Source organism: Cornus florida, unplaced genomic scaffold, assembly GCF_030987335.1.
Source record: "Cornus florida cultivar Cherokee Brave unplaced genomic scaffold, ASM3098733v1 CherokeeBrave_3.0.0_Hap2_Chr04, whole genome shotgun sequence".
In the NCBI taxonomy this organism is placed as follows: domain Eukaryota; kingdom Viridiplantae; phylum Streptophyta; class Magnoliopsida; order Cornales; family Cornaceae; genus Cornus; species Cornus florida.
Window position 1 is genome coordinate 69,452,095 of NW_026775574.1, and position 19,044 is coordinate 69,471,138.

At 35.9% G+C, this 19,044-nt stretch overlaps 1 protein-coding gene and 1 long non-coding RNA gene across 2 annotated transcripts; one reads left to right on the forward strand and one right to left on the reverse strand.

Annotated features, from left to right (window-relative positions):
* The first annotated feature begins 4,598 nt into the window (after positions 1–4,598).
* LOC132303453 (uncharacterized) lies at positions 4,599–7,593 on the forward strand. The gene is made up of 2 exons (XR_009481229.1): positions 4,599–4,985; positions 7,251–7,593. It is a non-coding gene; the product is annotated as an uncharacterized LOC132303453 (long non-coding RNA).
* Positions 7,594–7,867: 274 nt separating this feature from the next.
* LOC132303452 (putative late blight resistance protein homolog R1B-16) lies at positions 7,868–9,261 on the reverse strand. Its single transcript, XM_059800705.1, has one exon. The coding sequence runs from the start codon at positions 9,251–9,253 to the stop codon at positions 7,967–7,969; it is 1,287 nt and encodes a 428-aa protein (XP_059656688.1). The 5' UTR covers positions 9,254–9,261; the 3' UTR covers positions 7,868–7,966.
* Positions 9,262–19,044: the final 9,783 nt, after the last annotated feature.

Below are 19,044 nucleotides of genomic sequence, written 5' to 3' on the forward strand. Positions count from 1 at the left end.
AGGGGAGTATTGTACAGTGTTATATGAGTTGTCACATGTGTACAATTAGTATTGTATGAATTGTCACTTGTCACCTACTATTCATTACCATATATAGAATTACCATGTATAAAATTTTCTTGTTCTTCACTCACCTACTCCTATAACTTCTCTTATATAAACACTATTGTATTAATATATTACTTACTCGATAACATACACATTTTCATATATCCTCTTTCTCTCTCTCTCTCAACATAAATGAAAAGATAAAAAAATAAATAAAATGAAAAACATAAGATGGGGCAATGCTCAGTATGGGAAAAGCTCGTGCTGTCCAGCGTGAGAAATCAAGTTCGAATCCTGAGACTTTTTAAAAAAGCAAGGGTGATAAAAAATAAGAATATCTTCCAGGATGAATAAACATATCAACTTATTATTGACCGATCTAAATTAAAAGAACAACTTATTAGTTTATTGTTAATTTCTGGGCTTCGGGTTATAAAACCATAATGAAATTCAAATTTCAGCATAAACAATAAGAAATTTTAATAAAATTAGCGGTCTCACAACATTCAAAAACAAAGCTTTATAATAAATTGTAGGCTACTGGCTCTAAACTTTTCCAAATACAAATAATGCCGGACTTTAGTAAGCAACAAAGTCCGAAAGACTTTTTTAGAACATTAAATCTGCTCAATGAAGTCCATATAAATTTCAAATCTGAACAAAGCACCTATATGTGGTTAATATTAGGTATACTATATAGTGTACATATTTATATACAATTTCCTCTTAGGTATGGAATATGTTCCTTACAACTTCCTGTTATGTCGCACATTGGTTTTGAGGCATGAGATATGTACCTTATGACTTCTTAGTAAGTCACACATTATGAACTTGAGATGAGTTAAGTTTCTAATACTTCAATTTAAGGTATATTCGTTGATCCTCACTCCACATGGTCGCAAAGGACAAATGTAAAACATCTTATAAGCCACATCAATAAAATACACTACAATTAAAAATGGGATGCATCCATACTATTACTGATTAATGTCATTGGTCAAACTTCATGATCGTCATTTTCTATATCATAGAGTTCATGATTAACATTTTCTGTATCAGACTCCATATCATCAGCCAATATGGCGGTATTTCCTCCCATGTCCCGTGTGAATTACTCGGTATTTAGCCTAGTCAATTCCATTACAAGCTAATACTTCTACCAAAGAAATACGGATAATTCTAGGAAGGTGTTGTGTTTGTATCATACACATGCCAAACACCAACACTTCATGGAAGTGTCCTTGATTTAAAAATAAATTTTATTGTTTTGAACATTTGGTCAACGCCTCCCTGGCACTTGGCCAGCACATCCTACACACTTCACTGACAAATCCTAGACACTCACCAACACAAGTCTTCTATAACACAAGCGCATCAAAGAGTAGCCATGTCACACAATCTTAGAAAAAATATGCACACGCCTCAAAGTGTCCAACTTTTTCTTCTAAAGAAAATTTGACATTATACAAATGTTCATGCAAGTTAAGCATGTGATGACATGTTTTCATATATATTGGACAAATATATAATTATAACAACAAAGTGGGAAAGAATTAATATGTATAGTTTAATAAGCTTTACGATATTCATAGAGCATCGTCTTCTAAATTATGCAACTCCTAGTATAGAAATCAAAATTTAATTAAAGTTCTATAGTTTCTTTATTTATATATAGCCGTGTCATGTCCTACTTTTTAGAAATAGTTGACGTATCCGTGCTGTATAGTGTTTGAGCCTGTGATTTTGTGTCTATACTTCAACTTGGCTGAGTCTTGGAACCTTGATCCAGAGACACCCAAATCTATCGGTGGAACTTGGCTCTTGCTACTGATAAATTTTTTTTAAAAAAAAAAGTACTAGTTGGATAAAAAAGAAGCATACCAAGCGACATATCCCGCAATCATTGAACTCCAAGAAACAACATCTGTGTCAGTCATTTCATCGAACACCTGCCTGGCAGAATCAATTGCATTTAATGCCCCATACATCCTCAAAAGGGTATTATTTACATATCGATGCCAATCAAAACCGTCTTTAAAATCAGTGAATGCACTGCCCCGCCTACTTGAACCAGTGAACAGCGACCGCAAGCTTTAATGACAAAAGGGTATGTATATTTGTCAGGTTTATGCCCAATCCTCTGAAGTTTGGAGAACAATTTAACTGATTCAATTGGCATCGAGCTCTTTGAGTATTCTCTGATTATTGTACTCCATGCAAAGAGCGGTGGATTTACTGATGAGCTGTCGAAGATTGACCTTGCGAATTCGATTGAAACTGAACATGCAGATAACATGAACTGAGATATGAAGTAATGGTCATAATTAAGGGCTGTTTTTAGGATCAGAGAGTGAAGTTGGAGTAGATGGTTGGTTGTTTTTGACCGTTGGCAGAGGATTTGAAATTGGCGGGGAATCATCACGTTCAATAATAACAGCTTCAGGTATCGTTTTTAATTGATATTGGGAGAAGATACATTCATTATTTAAATTATAAAAATGCATGTAACATGTAGCAGTGGTGTTTGAGAAAAAACCCCAAAAAAAATTTCCGAAAAAAAAAAAGAAAGAAAAAGCCCCAAAAAAAATTTCCTAAAAAAAAAAGAAAGAAAAAGCCCCAAAAAAGTGAGCAACCCAATGCCAAGTGAAATTGTACTAGTTGCTGTGGAATACCCAGGACTACAATATTTGACTTAACAGGTTAATACAATTCCAACACTATTTAAATTTGGGTTTAAATAATTTGTGTCGATCAAAATTGATACGATAATTAATCTTGTTATGCCTTACCTATTAAGTCTTTTATAACTTGTTTAAGTAATCGGGTCGTATTTGTATATGAGCATTGGACTATTATTATCTTCTTTGTTGTAAATTGTGAATCATAGATTACCAAGTCATTCCGATATAATTATCAATTAATAATATTAAATATTTACTACCTCCAATGCTAGTGTGGTCATCACTACTGGTATATATATTCATCAATGATATTGCGGCCATACTTATCTAGACATACAAGATTTTCTTTATAACACAATTGGCTGATACCGAACAAATCGAATATGTTTGAAGTCATCAATATATAAAACAATATCTTTCAAGAAACTGTTTGCGCTTAAAAAGAGTCGAATCTTATACCTAATACTTTACGAGGCCCCACTGCCAGTGACATACCACTTGAGCCCACCCTTATTCAATTGCAGGCTTTTGTTAATTTTGTAATGATCCACATGTTGCTGAATTCTTGTATGCTGTTTTCTGCTGTCATTGAATGCTGTAGGTTTGTGATATGCAGCCATGCTATTACCGTGCACATAATGTGAGGCATATGGAGGTGAGATTTATGGTCACAAGTTGTTCACAAAATTTTAGATCATCGTGAACCAACGATCTTCAGATTGAGAAAATAGATCCATAGAAGTGTATTAATATACTACAAAATGTTGTGATCGGACGGTTTTTATTAAATTGGTAGTCCACCAAATGTCTAATAGATCAAAACCATCTAATTTATAAAATCATATTTTACACACACACACCAAAAAAATATATATATAAATAAAATAAAATAAAAATAAAAATTCTAGGTTTTCTCTTTATCTTCTTTGCCATGTTTTTTCTCTTCTATCTGTGAGGATAACCAATTGTATGTGTGCTATGAGAGGAAAATTTGAGGCCATGCCTAACCTTTGTCATGCGCATAGTGAATGTTTCAACATTGAACCTGTGTTCATTACATGTCTGTTTGAGTTATACCACCACTGTACCAATCAATCACCCTATCTATTTGGCAGAATTAGTGAACAATTTTCCTTTAGATATAAACCAATACAATAAAAATAGTGATACCAAGAGAGTCCTCTCATGATAAGAACACGAACTCTCTCATGATAAGAACACGAACTCTCTATTTATTAACTACTGGACTCGGATAGATTTTGATATCTGTGAAAAGTCAAATAAATCTCCTAATAAATCTGACTCGTGTTATGAGAGGAATAAACATAATTAGAACTAAAAATACAAGCGCTCATATTTTCATAGTGGTTTTAGGGCAAATCAAATTTCCATAAAATGACCAGAAACAATTTTGTAAGCCAAAATAATATATTTTCAACTTCTAACAGACTTAAAATAAGAAAGTAACTCAATGGTCATGGTCATATCACCACCTCCACATTGCTTCTAAAATCCCATTGCTAATCTTCTTCTTTTTTTTCTTTGGAAGGTTAAGCGAGTATTATATAAATGAGTAAAATATTTACAACAGTTTTAGCTTGGGTTGAAACAACAAGACCAAACAGGCTCAAAAGAAGAGAACATTTAACATAGGTAGGCCACAAAAAATTTGGGTGAAACCAACCCAACCACGAACTGTGCTTGATATTTAGGGCATTAGGCCGGGTAGGTAACCATCACCATCACCATCACCATCACCATCGAGGCTATGAGCCAACAACCATCACTACCCAAAGCTTTTTTCCAACTATTTGGGGTTCGTTATGTAAATTATATGTTTTCATTCCGCTCTGTCTAATAAGCCCGTTAGAGTGAAAAAGAGGACACTAAGCCAATAAATCTTTGGTTCAAAACAAGACACTAAGCCAATGGCTATGATGCTTGAACCATGAAGGAACAGTTTAGATTTCCATCAAGGCTTTGTATCATCACTGGGCCGGCCTGGCCCAAGGCGACCAAGGCGATCGCCTTGGGCCCCAGCTTTTAGAGGGCGTCAAATTTTGAGGCCCATAGGGGATGATAAAAAAAATAAATAAATAAAATAAAGAAATAAAGTTAGGGCAAGTCTTGGTCGGCTTGGGCCTCAAATTTTAGAGGACCACAAAATATAAGTTAGGGCAAATTTTTCAGACGATACAATCTGCTTCGACACTCCACCTCCGCTATCGCCTCACGCTCAGGTGACACCGTGACAAGGTATGTTCATCCTCTCTCTCTCTTCTCTCTCCTTTTGCATGAATCGATCTTTTTTGTTTCCTCTCCCTAAGTCCACTCCAGTCTCACAACAGCAGCAACCATCCCCTTTTTCCTCGTAAATTTTTGTATTTTCACATTCAATCCTACGAAAATTAAGGATCCCTTCTAGTGGGTCGAGGACCTGAGGTAATAATTAACTTTTTTGATCTCTAAATTATGCTCATACTTAAAAGTGCCAAATTAAGGGTTTTTTTTTTTTATTTTTATATTTTACTTAATTTGCAAAGGTCTTCTGTAGCAATGATCAATCAATCATTAAGTTGAATCCTCGCCCTGAAATCAAGAAAGGGGTAATTGGCTCCCAATAAAAACACACAAAAACACACACAAAGCTCCAGTGAAAACTCCCGCCAGGAGATCACTCGACCAAACTGCTCGATTTTAGATTTTTTTATATTATATTTATTGTATGACCGGTAATGCTTAGTTATTATTGTTTCCGTTTTATGTTAATTGTGATCTTCTTTCACATGCAAGCAGAACATTTACTTTGATATAAAGTTGAATTTTGATTTTTGTGACCAAGGTGGAATATTTCCTTTTAATTTTTTTTGATGTAAACTAGATCGTGGTCTTTTTAATGCACCAAGATCGGATTTTCTTTTGTGTGTTTTCAACATTAATATATTTTATGTTCTTATCATCTCATATTAATGAAAATTTCGCATTCTAATAAATTTTTTGTGCCACAGATTTATTGTTATTAGTTATTTGTCTTATGCACACTGCACAAACGCACAATTATTTGAATTATTTATTGGTGGCAATAGATTTATAGTTATTAGTTATTTGTCTTATGCAAACTGTAGATATGCACAATTATTGGTGGTGATAAAAATTTATTGTTATTAGTTCGTTGTCTTAAGCACACTGCACAGACGCACAATTATTTATTGGTGGTGATAAATTTATATGTTAGTCGTCTTATGCACATTGTACAGGCGCACAATTATTTATTGGTGGTGATAAATTTATAGTTATTAGTTAGTTGTCTTATGCACAATGCACAGACGCACAATAATATTAGCTATAGAATTTGAAAACATCGTGTGAAAATTCTGCACTCTTATAATTTTTTTTGCTTGTGAAACTTAAGGGCCTCACATTTGAAAGTTCGTCTAGGGCTTCTCAAAATATTTGAAATCTCAGGGTCGGCCTTGTATCATCAGTTCGCATTGACTTACATTCCCAACCTTGTGTCAAAATGTGACTTGCCTATGGGTCATGGCCTACAACTCAGAAAAAAAATAAAAAAATAAAAAATAAAATAATATCAGAGAAAGGTCATTCTTTGTGTCCACAAATATGCAACCTTCAATGCAACATGTCTTTCAAAATAGAGAACAAGTGGAAATACAGCAGTAGAATGCAGAAGGACCAATTAAACGAACCAGTAGAAAATAAGCCCTTCTAGGTGTTGGAGACCAACTATCTCAATTTACCCAACCTTGGAAGAGTAAAAAAGAAATTGTAAAACTTAAAAATACTTGTTTTCGATCACAAAACAGTAATACAAAAAAACATGTGTAGACAATGTCACACGATGTCACAAACAGCCTAAGGTGACTTTCACACAAGTAGCAAGGCTGCTGAAAGGTGTGGAAAGGTGTTGGCTCTGATACCAAGTAGAAATATAAAAAGAAGAGAAAGGAGATAATTGCGTAAATGTTTGAATGAGACGAATTACTCATTCACAGTTCTAATATTTATAGATAAAAAGAGCACATGCTCATATTACAAGAAAGGAAACTAAATCAAATCTAAATCAAATCACAACCTATTCTAAAGCATATTCTATAGCATAGTCAAATCTCTACTATTATGGTAAGTCATTCCATAAATTGTGGTATCATATATACTAACAGAAATTATCCAACAAATTATAACCAATGATCGAACAAATTAATCATATGCTTTGGTCATTTTAGTTCTCAAGTTCTAAAGCAATTGCAGCAATAAATCCATTTCCTATATGTCTTAATGATCAGTGATAATTTCTACATGACAGTTCTTCGTGGGGTAAAAATACACTTCTGACATCTGTTAATTGTCCACTTATATCACGCAGAGTATTAATTTTCAACAAAATGTTGCCAGCAAAATTGTCCCCAAAAAGCAAATGTCATTAGCATATCACTATTACAACTATATATAAGCAGACAATTTCAAAGTACTTACATTTCGGAACTTGTGATACAGAAACAGAAACTGGACTTCCTTTGAATATCCCATACACTGGAAAATGGAGAATCTGTATTGAATTCCAGCAAATGAAACTGAAAACTGTACTGCTTCAGTTTGGATTAACACCTACTTCAAAATGAATTCTAATGCCTTGAACCTGAGGTACAACTATACAGCCTGTCAAATGACTGCCTCGTGCTTCCTAGTTATTCGTGTTGTGTCAATTTACTCTTAAATCATATCATGTATATCGAAAATTTTAGTGTAGATACGGGGCTTACAATGAAGTGCTTTTTTAATTTTTGAGTAATTAATCAGTATTTGGAATCCCAACAAATCTAGAAAAAGAAAAAGAAAAAGAAAATAATATCATCATTTCTGATCCCAAAGTGAAGAATCAGTGTGGTTCTTGTCTTGTGTTCAATCTGGTTCTTTCGGCCAATTGGCCCACCTTGCCTCATTGCGCATTCCAAGATGAGGTTGCATCTATAATTTGATTAAATTACAAATATTTAACTAATTCTATAATAATTAAAAGAAGAAAAGATCAATAAATATTAATACAATGTGATAGTTCCCATTTAGTCAAATATATATATATATATATATATATATATATATATATATATATATTGTCATATAACATTTCAACTGTTAAATAGATAAAAGAAAAACATAAATGAGCATCATTGGATGAGTTCTACTTACTAAAATGCTATGCCAGCACTCATCAAAGCTTATAGTGTGAGCTCCCAACCCGGGGGACTGACTATATGGATCTTCAGGATTTCATTTGCTATGTCCAGTTGGTATTCCTGAATTTGCTTGGCAGAATATATCACGGAGTCGCTACAACAGCTTACCTCAATCATCTGTAGTGTGTCTATATTTCCTAAATCAGATGGGATCTTCTCGAGTTTACGACATCTGTGCAAAACTAAATGCTCAAGGACGGGAAAATGATTGCTGGAGGCATTCCATTGCTCAATATTCATGTAGTAAAACCTCAAGAATTTGAGCCGACAAAACCCTCCATCACTTGTTTCCCACAGTGGTCCGACACAGGCATGGAATTCTAATTTGAGAGACTCAAGGTTGGGTAATGACCCAATGATTGACATTTCCTCCCATGCTAAATGAGTTTTTGATAAAGTAAGCTCTTTAAGATTTGGGGGAAACTTAACTCCTTGGAGATTGTACGTGTGGTCATCAGGAATGAACCGATTGAACAACTTCAATACTTTAAGGTGGTTTAGGAACTCTAGGTCAGGAAACCAAAGACCATGGTCCTTTGATTCAAAACTTCCACAGAGCACCAGCTTCCGAAGATTTGGAGTCCTTGTTAAGACATTCTGGCATCCTTTAGAAGCACATACCTGTGAGATGGTTTGTAGGCCATCGAGAGAATATACTCTTGATGAATATGGAATAACATTTTCCCCTCCAATACATAAATGCCTCAACTTTACCATCTCCCAAACACTAGTGGGCAAGTAATACAATTCCCCTGACACAATAAGAGTTTCTAGGTACTGAAATTCGGATATATTATCCGGCAGATGAAATTTCTTCCCTTTAATCGCTAAGTATGTCAGGAGAGCTAGCTGAGCAATTGAATAGGGAAAATGGGAGATACTGATACTCAATAAATCCATAACTCTAAGAAGATTGAAGCCTTTTTCAATGAATGACATATCCTTAGGAGGTATTGGATTCTTTTCAGAGCCAAAGTACAAGAAAGAGCGGATGTGCTGAGCAGAAAACTCTGAAGAAATGCCACCAAAAATGCGAGAACGGACACACAAGCGGCGTTGCTTTGCTGCAATAGGTAGGAAAAGTTGCTTATCTGCCGTGAAACCAGAAGACGAAACTTCTTCATACCAGCAAATTTGTTGCAGAAAATTCTCTTCCTCTGCTTTTTTTAAGCATAAATCATGCAACATATCATGGACACGACATGCTTTGATTCCATCTGTAGACTTTCGTCTGACAACCAAGACCAAACTTCGATCAATTAAATCCATCAAGTAACCCTCTGCCACATCTTCCAATATTCACTGTCCAATTTGGTGTATAAATCCTTCAGCAATCCATAACGAAACCAACTTCCGCACCAGGATTTCATAGTCTTCTGGGAATGCACTGAAATAGAGGTAGCACGATTTTAGGTGATGAGGTAAATGGTTGTAACTCAGTGCTAGTGTGTCCATGTCTTGGTCTCGGCCACTAACAATATATGAACTAACACTTTTAGCAATATGTCTCCACCACTCTAATGTCTTGTCTTGTTTTTTTGAGAAGTCCAGCAATTACAACAATTGCAAGAGGTAGTCCTTGACATTTTTTAGCAATTTGCTTTCCGATATCCATCAACTCTGCAGGGCAATTTTCTTTCTGAAATACCCTCTTACTAAATAGATCCCAACTTTCATCTTCATTTAGAAAGCGCAAAGGGTGAGATCTAAAATGCCCACCAGACACATCCAAAACCCGACTGGTGAACAAAATTCTGCTTCCATTGTAGTTGTCTGGAAAATATCTTCTAAAATCATCCCAGGCATCAATACCCCATATATCATCCATGACAATGAGATATTTCTTTCCCTTTAAGCGTTTGTACAACTTTTCACCTAACTCTTCATCGCTCAATTCAGAAATTTCATCCTTCAAATTGAAACGCACAAAATGCTACTCAAAAGATCTCTCTTTTGATAAGCTTGTGACACGTAGGTCCATGCACGTGTAGGGAAGTGATCAACTATGTAAGCACCATTGTAGGTTATTTTAGCCAGTGTTGTCTTACCGAGTCCAGGCATACCGATAATGGATGAGACTTTTAGTTGCCTCTCATGTTCTTCGATAAGCGGCTTCTCTACGGTTGTTTTCTCATCATCAAAACCCACTACCAGTTCTTCATCAACTATGGGTTGATGTCTGAGAGCTCTTGTTGAAGCTCTCTCGGAAGACTCCCCAATTTGGACTACTCCAGTGCCATACATTTTATTTTCATAGATCTCCACCAAGTATGTCTTGATAGACTTAATCTCTTCTATCACGTAACTTACTTTATCAAGTTGAAAAGATCCATGGATCACATAACTAACTTTATCAAGTGCAAAAGATCCACGGATCCCTGAGATACTCAACCCGCTGTCATTAATTTTCATCACCTCTCTCTTGATACACTTGATTTCTGCCAGGGCACCGCCATAGCCCCTGTGAATTTTCTCAGCCTGGTCGACCATTCGCACAGACAAATCTAAAAGAGGCCCCAATTCAACAGCAATGTGAGAATCAAGCCATGTGGCACTCAATCCTTTCTTCGCCATTGTCTTGATAGACTTTATATCTTTTATGGCAACACAAAAGTAACGAAGCTGTCTCTCTGCCTCGTGGACCATCTCTTTCAACATATTGGAGAGGAAAAGGCAGTCGTCAGGCTCGCAAAATGCAGGGCATGTGAGTCTTGATCCCATCATCAGGACTTGGGATAGACGTTGTGATAATTCCTGAAGGGGGTAAGACTGGGGATGAAAGGATCGGTACAATTTCTTTGTCCTAATGGACGCAATTTCTTCCATGAATTCGACATGAAAAAATAGGCGCTTGTTCACAGAAGGGCCACACTCATTCTGACTAAAAATCCCGCTGAAAATCCTGATAATCTCTTTGCAGTTTCCCTCGAAAGAAAGAAAATCTTCTTCCAAAGTTTTAAGCAAATCAGAAATTTTGTTAGCCAGACGGACAATGTTTTCAGTAATTTCTTCACGGGGGCTACTACCAGGTTCTCTTCTATGATGCTTGAATGCTAAAACCCTATGTTTCCAAAAGTGTGCGCTGAGTATGATTTGAGTCCACAATGACATCTACCTCACCAGTCACATCTCTAATTCTAGCCACAACATCTTTCAGTTCCTTCTCATGTTCTTCCTTCCGTTTGATCTCTGAATCCTTGAGAAACGTCTGCATGAATTGCGTCTCCTGGTAGAACCATTCGATTTGCTCCTTCTGGATGCCTTTCTCCTCATAAGCCTTCACAATAAATTCATCATCGGTGTTTAGTAGCTTCATCAGGTTCTCCACCACTAGATCCACACCAGTGTCCATCTCTCTTTCTGCAAGATCAATAATGTTTGGAAGAAACTGTTAACCTCCCTCTTCAGAAGCTCTCAATTAACTCTATACGCTATGAAACAAACAAACAGGGAGGTCAACATTGCACTGCCCACAAAATTATTAAGGGGCGCCTTTGCAAGCTGGCAAAGGTAATCTCCTGATGAAGTATGTGATTCAAGACCACACAACCATTATTCTTTCTTTTTTCTTTTTCTTTTAAATGGGAATAACAATTGAGTTCAAGCTTTTACCCAGGTAACTCACAAAATAAAATACTAGTTCTTTTCTTTTCTTTTTCCTTTATAATTAAAACAAAAGTTACTATTCATGTCCGACAGTATCTCCAATTTTATTTTATTTATTTATTTATTTTTTCAGCATTTTATACCAAACATAATTTTTTATTTCTTTCCATTCATTCTACCAAATTGTCCCTAAACAAACAAACAAACAAACAAACAAACAGAAAAAAAAAAAAATTACAAAATTGAGGAATTTGGAGGGATGCATATAAGACGTTTCCCATTTTTTCACATTTTTTTTCGTAATTATTTTATTTTTGTGCATCGTTTTGCACGTCGTACACCTATTAGCATGCCATGGGGGATCCGAAGGTCACTTGGGACATTTCTTTGAGTTTAGAATTCTTATAAATTATATTTTAGTGCATTTTTAAAATTTTTGAATTGAGAGGTTCCGTGTGGATCTCGATAGTCTGTTTGAGCTCCTTACAGTCGCAAACAAAGCAACGCAGCACAAAATGTGAGTACAATCATGTGGTCTACAAATGCTACAGCAACATTCTTTTTCTATTCTGTCAAATGGCAATTGCAGGGGCATTAGCTACAAAATGCTACACGTGCATAGCGGTCCTGCTGAGAGAAGAAGAAGATGACAACACTGCATTCTTTGGCCTCATGTTTGTAATGCTTTACATATATATACCTATACACGTGTAAATTGTGACAATTGAGGACTGCTCAAAGGTGTGCACCAACAGACAAATACAAGGACAATGTGGTCCACTCACACACTTATCCTTTTATCTGTAGCAGTATAGAAGAAGCCTCAAGAGCTGAAAGAGATAAAGCATATTGTATAATACTCTCAAGAGACGAAAATGTATAGAGTTTTCTGAGATTGTAATCAATCAAAAGATCAATCAACCATCTCAGAAACTTGCCAGAGAAGAGAGTTACAAGATGTACAACAATGAGGCATATTGCAGCAATAGCAGAAAAACGGACGAAGAGAAGGTTTGATTTAGCAGCAAAAAATATATATATTCAAATGATAGGTCCATTGCAATAGCAGAAAACGGACGATTTAGCAGCAAAAAATGACTCTAATGATATTATAACAGGAGATTTTCAAGTTACTGTTAAACATATAATAAAAGAAACACCCATACCAGAGGAAGGCCTAGCCTTTAGTACAGCATTGTAAAATCAGAATAAGGGAATTCATTCTCATAAAAGACTAGACCTTACCAGTAGCGATAAACAGAGCAGAAACTGATCAGAAAATGTAAGGTGTACCTTCCAAGAAGTGGTAGTCATGTAGAGAAACCTAGTCATTCCCCTCTCAATTCATTCAGATTGAATGGAGGATTTGTTGGGCATATGAAATATGAAACTGTGTGCAAAAGGCACCTTTGAGTAATGGGTTACATTGAATTCATCACTTATATGATTCGACCCTTTGGATGAGCCAGGATCACATTAGAAAAACTTTTCAAGGCGTAGAGTTTCACTGAAATTCTTTTGGCATTCAAAGGCCTCTGTCTAAGACTTGAATATGGATCAGAAAAAGAAGTACCTGTAACTGATTTTTGGTGACCATTACAAACATAAACTAGCTGCTGTTTGGAAATTGAAAATTGTGCCGCAAACTGAGGTCGCTTAAATTCACGTTTTGCATATTTATTCTGGTACATTTTCTGAGGGGAAGATGAACTTGAATATCTAGCAAAATCCATTGTAAGTCCTTGTACCATCACCAATGATCCATTCCTTGTCCTTGTACCATCACCAATGATCCAAATCTAGCTGTCGCTTTTAAAAAAGATGGTCTCTTTTTCTAGCATGACCCTGGACAACTTTAAGAAATAGTAATTCTTTAGTAATCTAAACTAAAAGATTATCTTTTTCTTTTTCTTTTTCTTTTTTTCTTTTTTATTTTTTTATTTATTTATGGTAAAGCAAACACACACTTTTTTGCCTACGTCAGGCTCGAACCCCTCTCCTCTTCTTTGAAGATGGAGAGATTATACCATTGGGCCAAAGGCCTTGGTACTAAAAGATTATCTTACAGCCTCTTTAATCATATCCTTTTTGGAACCACCTACCCAACTGCACCCAGGAACTTTCTTCAAACCTTTGTCTTTCATGGCAACTCTCAGTTCATCGGGCAGCATTCCAATAACCAGACAGGGAAGACACATTGGCAACAAGTACATAATTTGCTCCAAGCTCAGGCTCTATTTCCAGCAAAAGTTTTCTCATATTTTCATCAAAACCATGAACGACGCCCTCACTTATGAAGCTTCTAAAAATAACGGGGTTAGGTTTCATTGGCATGTTCCTGATAATTTGATAAGCTTCTTCAATCATTCCAGATCGTCCAAACATGTCCACCATGCATCTGTAATGCTCCATTCTTGGAATGATATTGTATATCCTGAACATCTTTTCAAAATACTTTTGCCCTTCATCAACAAGACCTAAGTGGCTAGAAGCACTCAAAATCGCAGAAAAAGATACACTGTCAGGTTTCTGGCCAGTTTGTTCCATTTGTTGGAAACGGCATTAGAAAATGCAAATTTTGGAAGGATTTTTAAAAGATTCCGCTAAGAATTTTTTGCGAATCTATTGACGAGCGCGTTCCTCTCTGCGAGGAGATGAACGTGGTATATTTATTTTCTCAAATCCGTTTCCGGGTGAATGAGAAATTGGCTCCAAAGTAAGTGATTTATAAAGCCTAAATGGGTGTGAATAAAGTGGGAAATGCTTGTCCCACATCGAAAAAGTAGCAAAGCAACCTTGAGTATATATATGTCTAGTATGGGATTTGGGTTTGGGCCCAAGGGTACCCAAGTTTTTAAGAGGGGGAGGACCTAGGCTAGCTTGGATCCGAACCAACTACCACGCGCGCCGCCGGTCCGGGCTTGGGCGGGGCTTAATTGTAAAATGGGTCTAACCTTTTTACACAAAGTTGGACTGGGCTTGTGTGGTTGAAATTTATTTTATTTGTCTAGTGGGCTTGCGGGTGGAGCACGCTGGGCTGGGCTGAATGGCCGAAGTTTGCTTGCTGGGCTGGATCGGATTAATCTGTTTTGGGTTTAAATTCAAATTAAAAAACCATAAAACAGTTTTTGTTTGAACCAAAGGTTGCACCTTTTGAACCTAAATCAGTTTTAGCTTTCTAATGTCTCATTGGTCCACAATGGTTGCATCCATTCGGAATATGGGTGCACCCATTTGGAATAGGCACCATTAAGCCTATAAATAACCCTCCTTGGATTCATTTCAATATACCAAATTCAGAAAAAAAAAAAAAAAAAAAAAAATTCTTCTCTCTTCTGAATTTACTTCTCCCTCTTTTTCTATTATAATCTGTTTGGGTTCGACCCTAACCAATTGGGTTCAAACCTTAGGGATTCTGTTTGGGTTCAACCCTAACCAATTGGGTTCAAACCTTAGGGATTCTGTTTGGGTTCAACCCTAACTAATTGGGTTCGAACCTTAGTCACTCACTTCGAGTCCGAATCCGAGTCTGAGAATACTTCACCGAGCCAGTTCGCCTATTCCATTGGTTTGAAGTGCTACTACCAAAGGAAGAAAAGTCGTTGTATCCTGGGAGATAGACGCCGAAGAGTCCGTTAGCACCATAGCGGGGCGAATCTGTCTTAAGGCTATAGAATTAAATTCTAGCCTCGACTTTAACAGGTTCTTTTATTTTATAGTTTTATTTTCTTGATATTAAACTATATAAATATATATAAATTATTATAATAAATATTATATTTACAAATAATATTTAAATAAATTATACTATAGTATATGATACACATTTGATCCACAATCTTAAGACAGATAACTTTATACTATAGTAAGAATTATTTAATTATTATTGTTGTTATAATTATTATAATTTGACTCGTGGTCTGTATATCAATATATAACAGACAAATGGCAAGTACGAGTATTACCGTGCTAATGTTCCCGTCAGTCATGGGGAGAAGCCCAAAAAATTCAATGGGACGGAGTTTAAAAGGTGGCAACAGAAAATGATGTTCTACCTTACAACTCTAAATCTAAGCAAGTATCTGACTGAGACTGCTCCAGTGTTAGATGAGGGTGATACAAACATTACCAACCTTGGAGCTGTTGATACATGGAAGCATGGAGACTTCCTATGCAAGAACTACATCCTCAATGGATTGGACAACACCTTATATAATGTGTATAGTCCAATAAATACTGCTAAAGAGCTTTGGGAGTCGTTAGACAAAAAGTATAAAACAGAAGATGCTGGCTTGAAGAAAGTCGTGGTTGGACGATTTCTGGACTTCAAAATGATAGACTCCAAGACAGTCGTGAGCCAAGTGCAGGAGCTCCAGCTGATCCTACATGAGATACATGCTGAGAAGATGGCATTGAGTGAATCCTTTCAAGTAGCTTCAATCATTGAAAAACTGCCACCTCTTGGAAAGATTTCAAAAATTACTTGAAGCATAAGCGCAAGGAAATGGGGCTCGAAGACTTAATTGTCAGGCTGAGAATTGAAGAAGATAACCGTACATCTGAAAAGAGAGCCGGAAATTCTTCAATGGTGTCAAAGGCAAATGTAGTGGAAGCTGGACAGAAAAATAAGAAGAGGAAGCACTCTGGAGAAGGTCCTAGCCAAGGAAACTACAAGAAGTTCACTGGGAAGTGTTTCATATGCGGCAAGCTAGGACACCGAGCTAAAGATTGTCGTAGCCGAAAAACACATCATAACCCCAAGAAGAAGACCACTGAGGTGCACATAGCTGAAGAAGATAAGTTGACAGCTGATGTATCAGAGTTAAATCTTTCAGCTGTGGTTTCTGAAATCAACCTGGTAAGCAACAATAGAGAATGGTGGGTGGACACAGGAGCTACTCGTCATGTTTGCTCTGAAAAGAGGATGTTCACTACCTATGAAACTATAGATAATGAAGAACAACTCTACATGGGGAATTCTTCTACTGCAAAGGTTGAAGGACAAGGAAAGATCAAGCTACTAATGACCTCAGGGAAAGAGCTCACTCTTAATAATGTGCTGCATGTACCAGACATCAGGAAGAACTTGGTCTCTGGGTCACTACTAAGCAAGAATGGGTTCAAGCTGGTCTTTGTATCTGATAAGTTTGTGCTGACTAAGAATGGGGTGTATGTGGGCAAAGGGTATCTAAGTAATGGACTATTTAAGTTCAATGTAATGATTGTTGTACCCAAAGCTATTAATGATAATAATAAAGCTAGTGCTTCTTCTGCTTATATTATTGACTCATCTGATGTATGGCATGGTAGGTTAGGACATGTTAATTATGATACTATTCGTAGATTAATTAACATGGAATCTATACCTAAATTTAATATTGATTTAAATCAAAAATGCCAAACATGTGTAGAAGCAAAATTGACTAGAACCTCATTTCACTCCATAGAGCGAAGTACTGAACCTCTAGCATTAATTCACAGTGATATCTGTGACTTTAAATCTGTGCCAACTAGAGGTGGGAAAAAGTATTTCGTTACTTTTATTGATGGCTGCACAAGATATTGTTATGTATACTTGTTAAGAAGTAAAGATGAAGCCTTGGAAATGTTTAAATATTACAAGAATGAGGTTGAGAATCAACTTGAAAAAAAGATAAAGATGTTTAGAAGTGATAGAGGTGGTGAATACGAAGTACCATTCGCTGACATTTGCTCAGAATATAGTATTATTAACCAAACTACCGCTCCTTATTCACCTCAACAGAACGGTGTTGCTGAACGCAAAAACCGTACCTTAAAAGAAATGATGAATGCTATGTTGATAAGTTCTGGTTTAACCCAGAATTTGTGGGGGGAAGCTTTACTCTCTGCTAATTATGTTCTCAACAAGGTACCTCAAAAGAAATCAAATGTGACACCTTATGAATTATGGAAATGTCAAAAACCTTCCTATAAATTCTTAAAAGTGTGGGGGTGTTTAGCTAAGGTTGCGGTTCCTACTCCTAAGAAAGTTAAGATAGGACCAAAAACCTTTGATGGTATTTTCATAGGCTATGCACAGAATAGTAGTGCATATCGTTTTCTTGTGCATAAATCAGACATTCTTGATATCCATGTCAATACAATTATTGAGTCAAGGAATGCTTATTTCTTTAAGGATATATTTCCATGCAAAAATCCTCTTAAAAGAAATTATGATACTGCTAATAGCAATATACAAGAGAATATAGACCAAGAGTCTATAGATGATGAAAATGAGGAAGAACCTAGACGTAGCAAAAGAGCTAGAACGTCTAAGTCATTCGGTCCTGACTTTCTGACATATATATTGGAGAATGAGCCACAAAGCTACAAGGAAGCTATGTCTTCTTCTGAAGCTAATTTATGGAAAGAAGCCATAAATAGTGAAATTGAATCCATCATGCAATAATCATACTTAGGAGCTGGTGGATCTTCCTCCTGGTACTAAACTTTTAGGGTATAAGTGGATTTTCAAGAAGAAGATGAAGCCTGATGGTTCAATTGAAAAATATAAAGCCCGACTTGTTGCTAAGGGATACAGGCAAAAAGAAGGCTTGGATTATTTTGATACATATTCACCAGTCACAATAATAACATCCATTAGATTGTTACTAGCTATTGCAGCACTGCAAAACTTAGAAATACATCAAATGGATGTTAAGACTGCCTTCTTAAATGGTGAATTAGAGGAGGAAATTTATATGGAACAACCTGAAGGGTTTATAGTTCCAGGAAAAGAAAAGAAGGTGTGCAAACTTGTAAAATCCTTATATGGATTAAAACAAGCACCTAAACAATGGCATGAAAAATTTAACAAAGTGATATTGTCAAATGGTTTTAAAATTAATGAGTGTGATAAATGTGTGTATGTGAAAAACACTCAAAATGGATATGTCATTGTGTGCCTATATGTGAATAATATGCTAATAATGGGTAGTAATGATGTTATAATCAAAACTACTAAAAAGATGTTGACCAAAAATTTTGATATGAAAGATTTAGGCATAACTGATGTCATACTAGGAATTAAGATTTCTAGAACATCAGATGGTCTAGTATTATCTCAATCTCACTATATTGAGAAAATATTAGAAAAGTTTAATAAAGAGGATAGTAGTCTTGTAAAGACTCCTGTTAATGTAAATCTTCATTTATCGAAAAATACTGGTCCTAGCATATCACAACTTGAGTACTCTCGCATTATAGGAAGCTTAATGTATTTGACGAATTGCACACGACCAGACATAGCATACTCAGTTAATAAATTGAGTAGATATACTAGTAATCCAGGAAAGAACCATTAGACTGCAATAATCAGGGTTCTAAGGTATTTAAAATATACTATAAGTTATGGATTACATTATTCTAGATATCTAGCAGTACTTGAAGGATACAGTGATGCTAATTGGATATCAGATACAAAGAATTCTAAA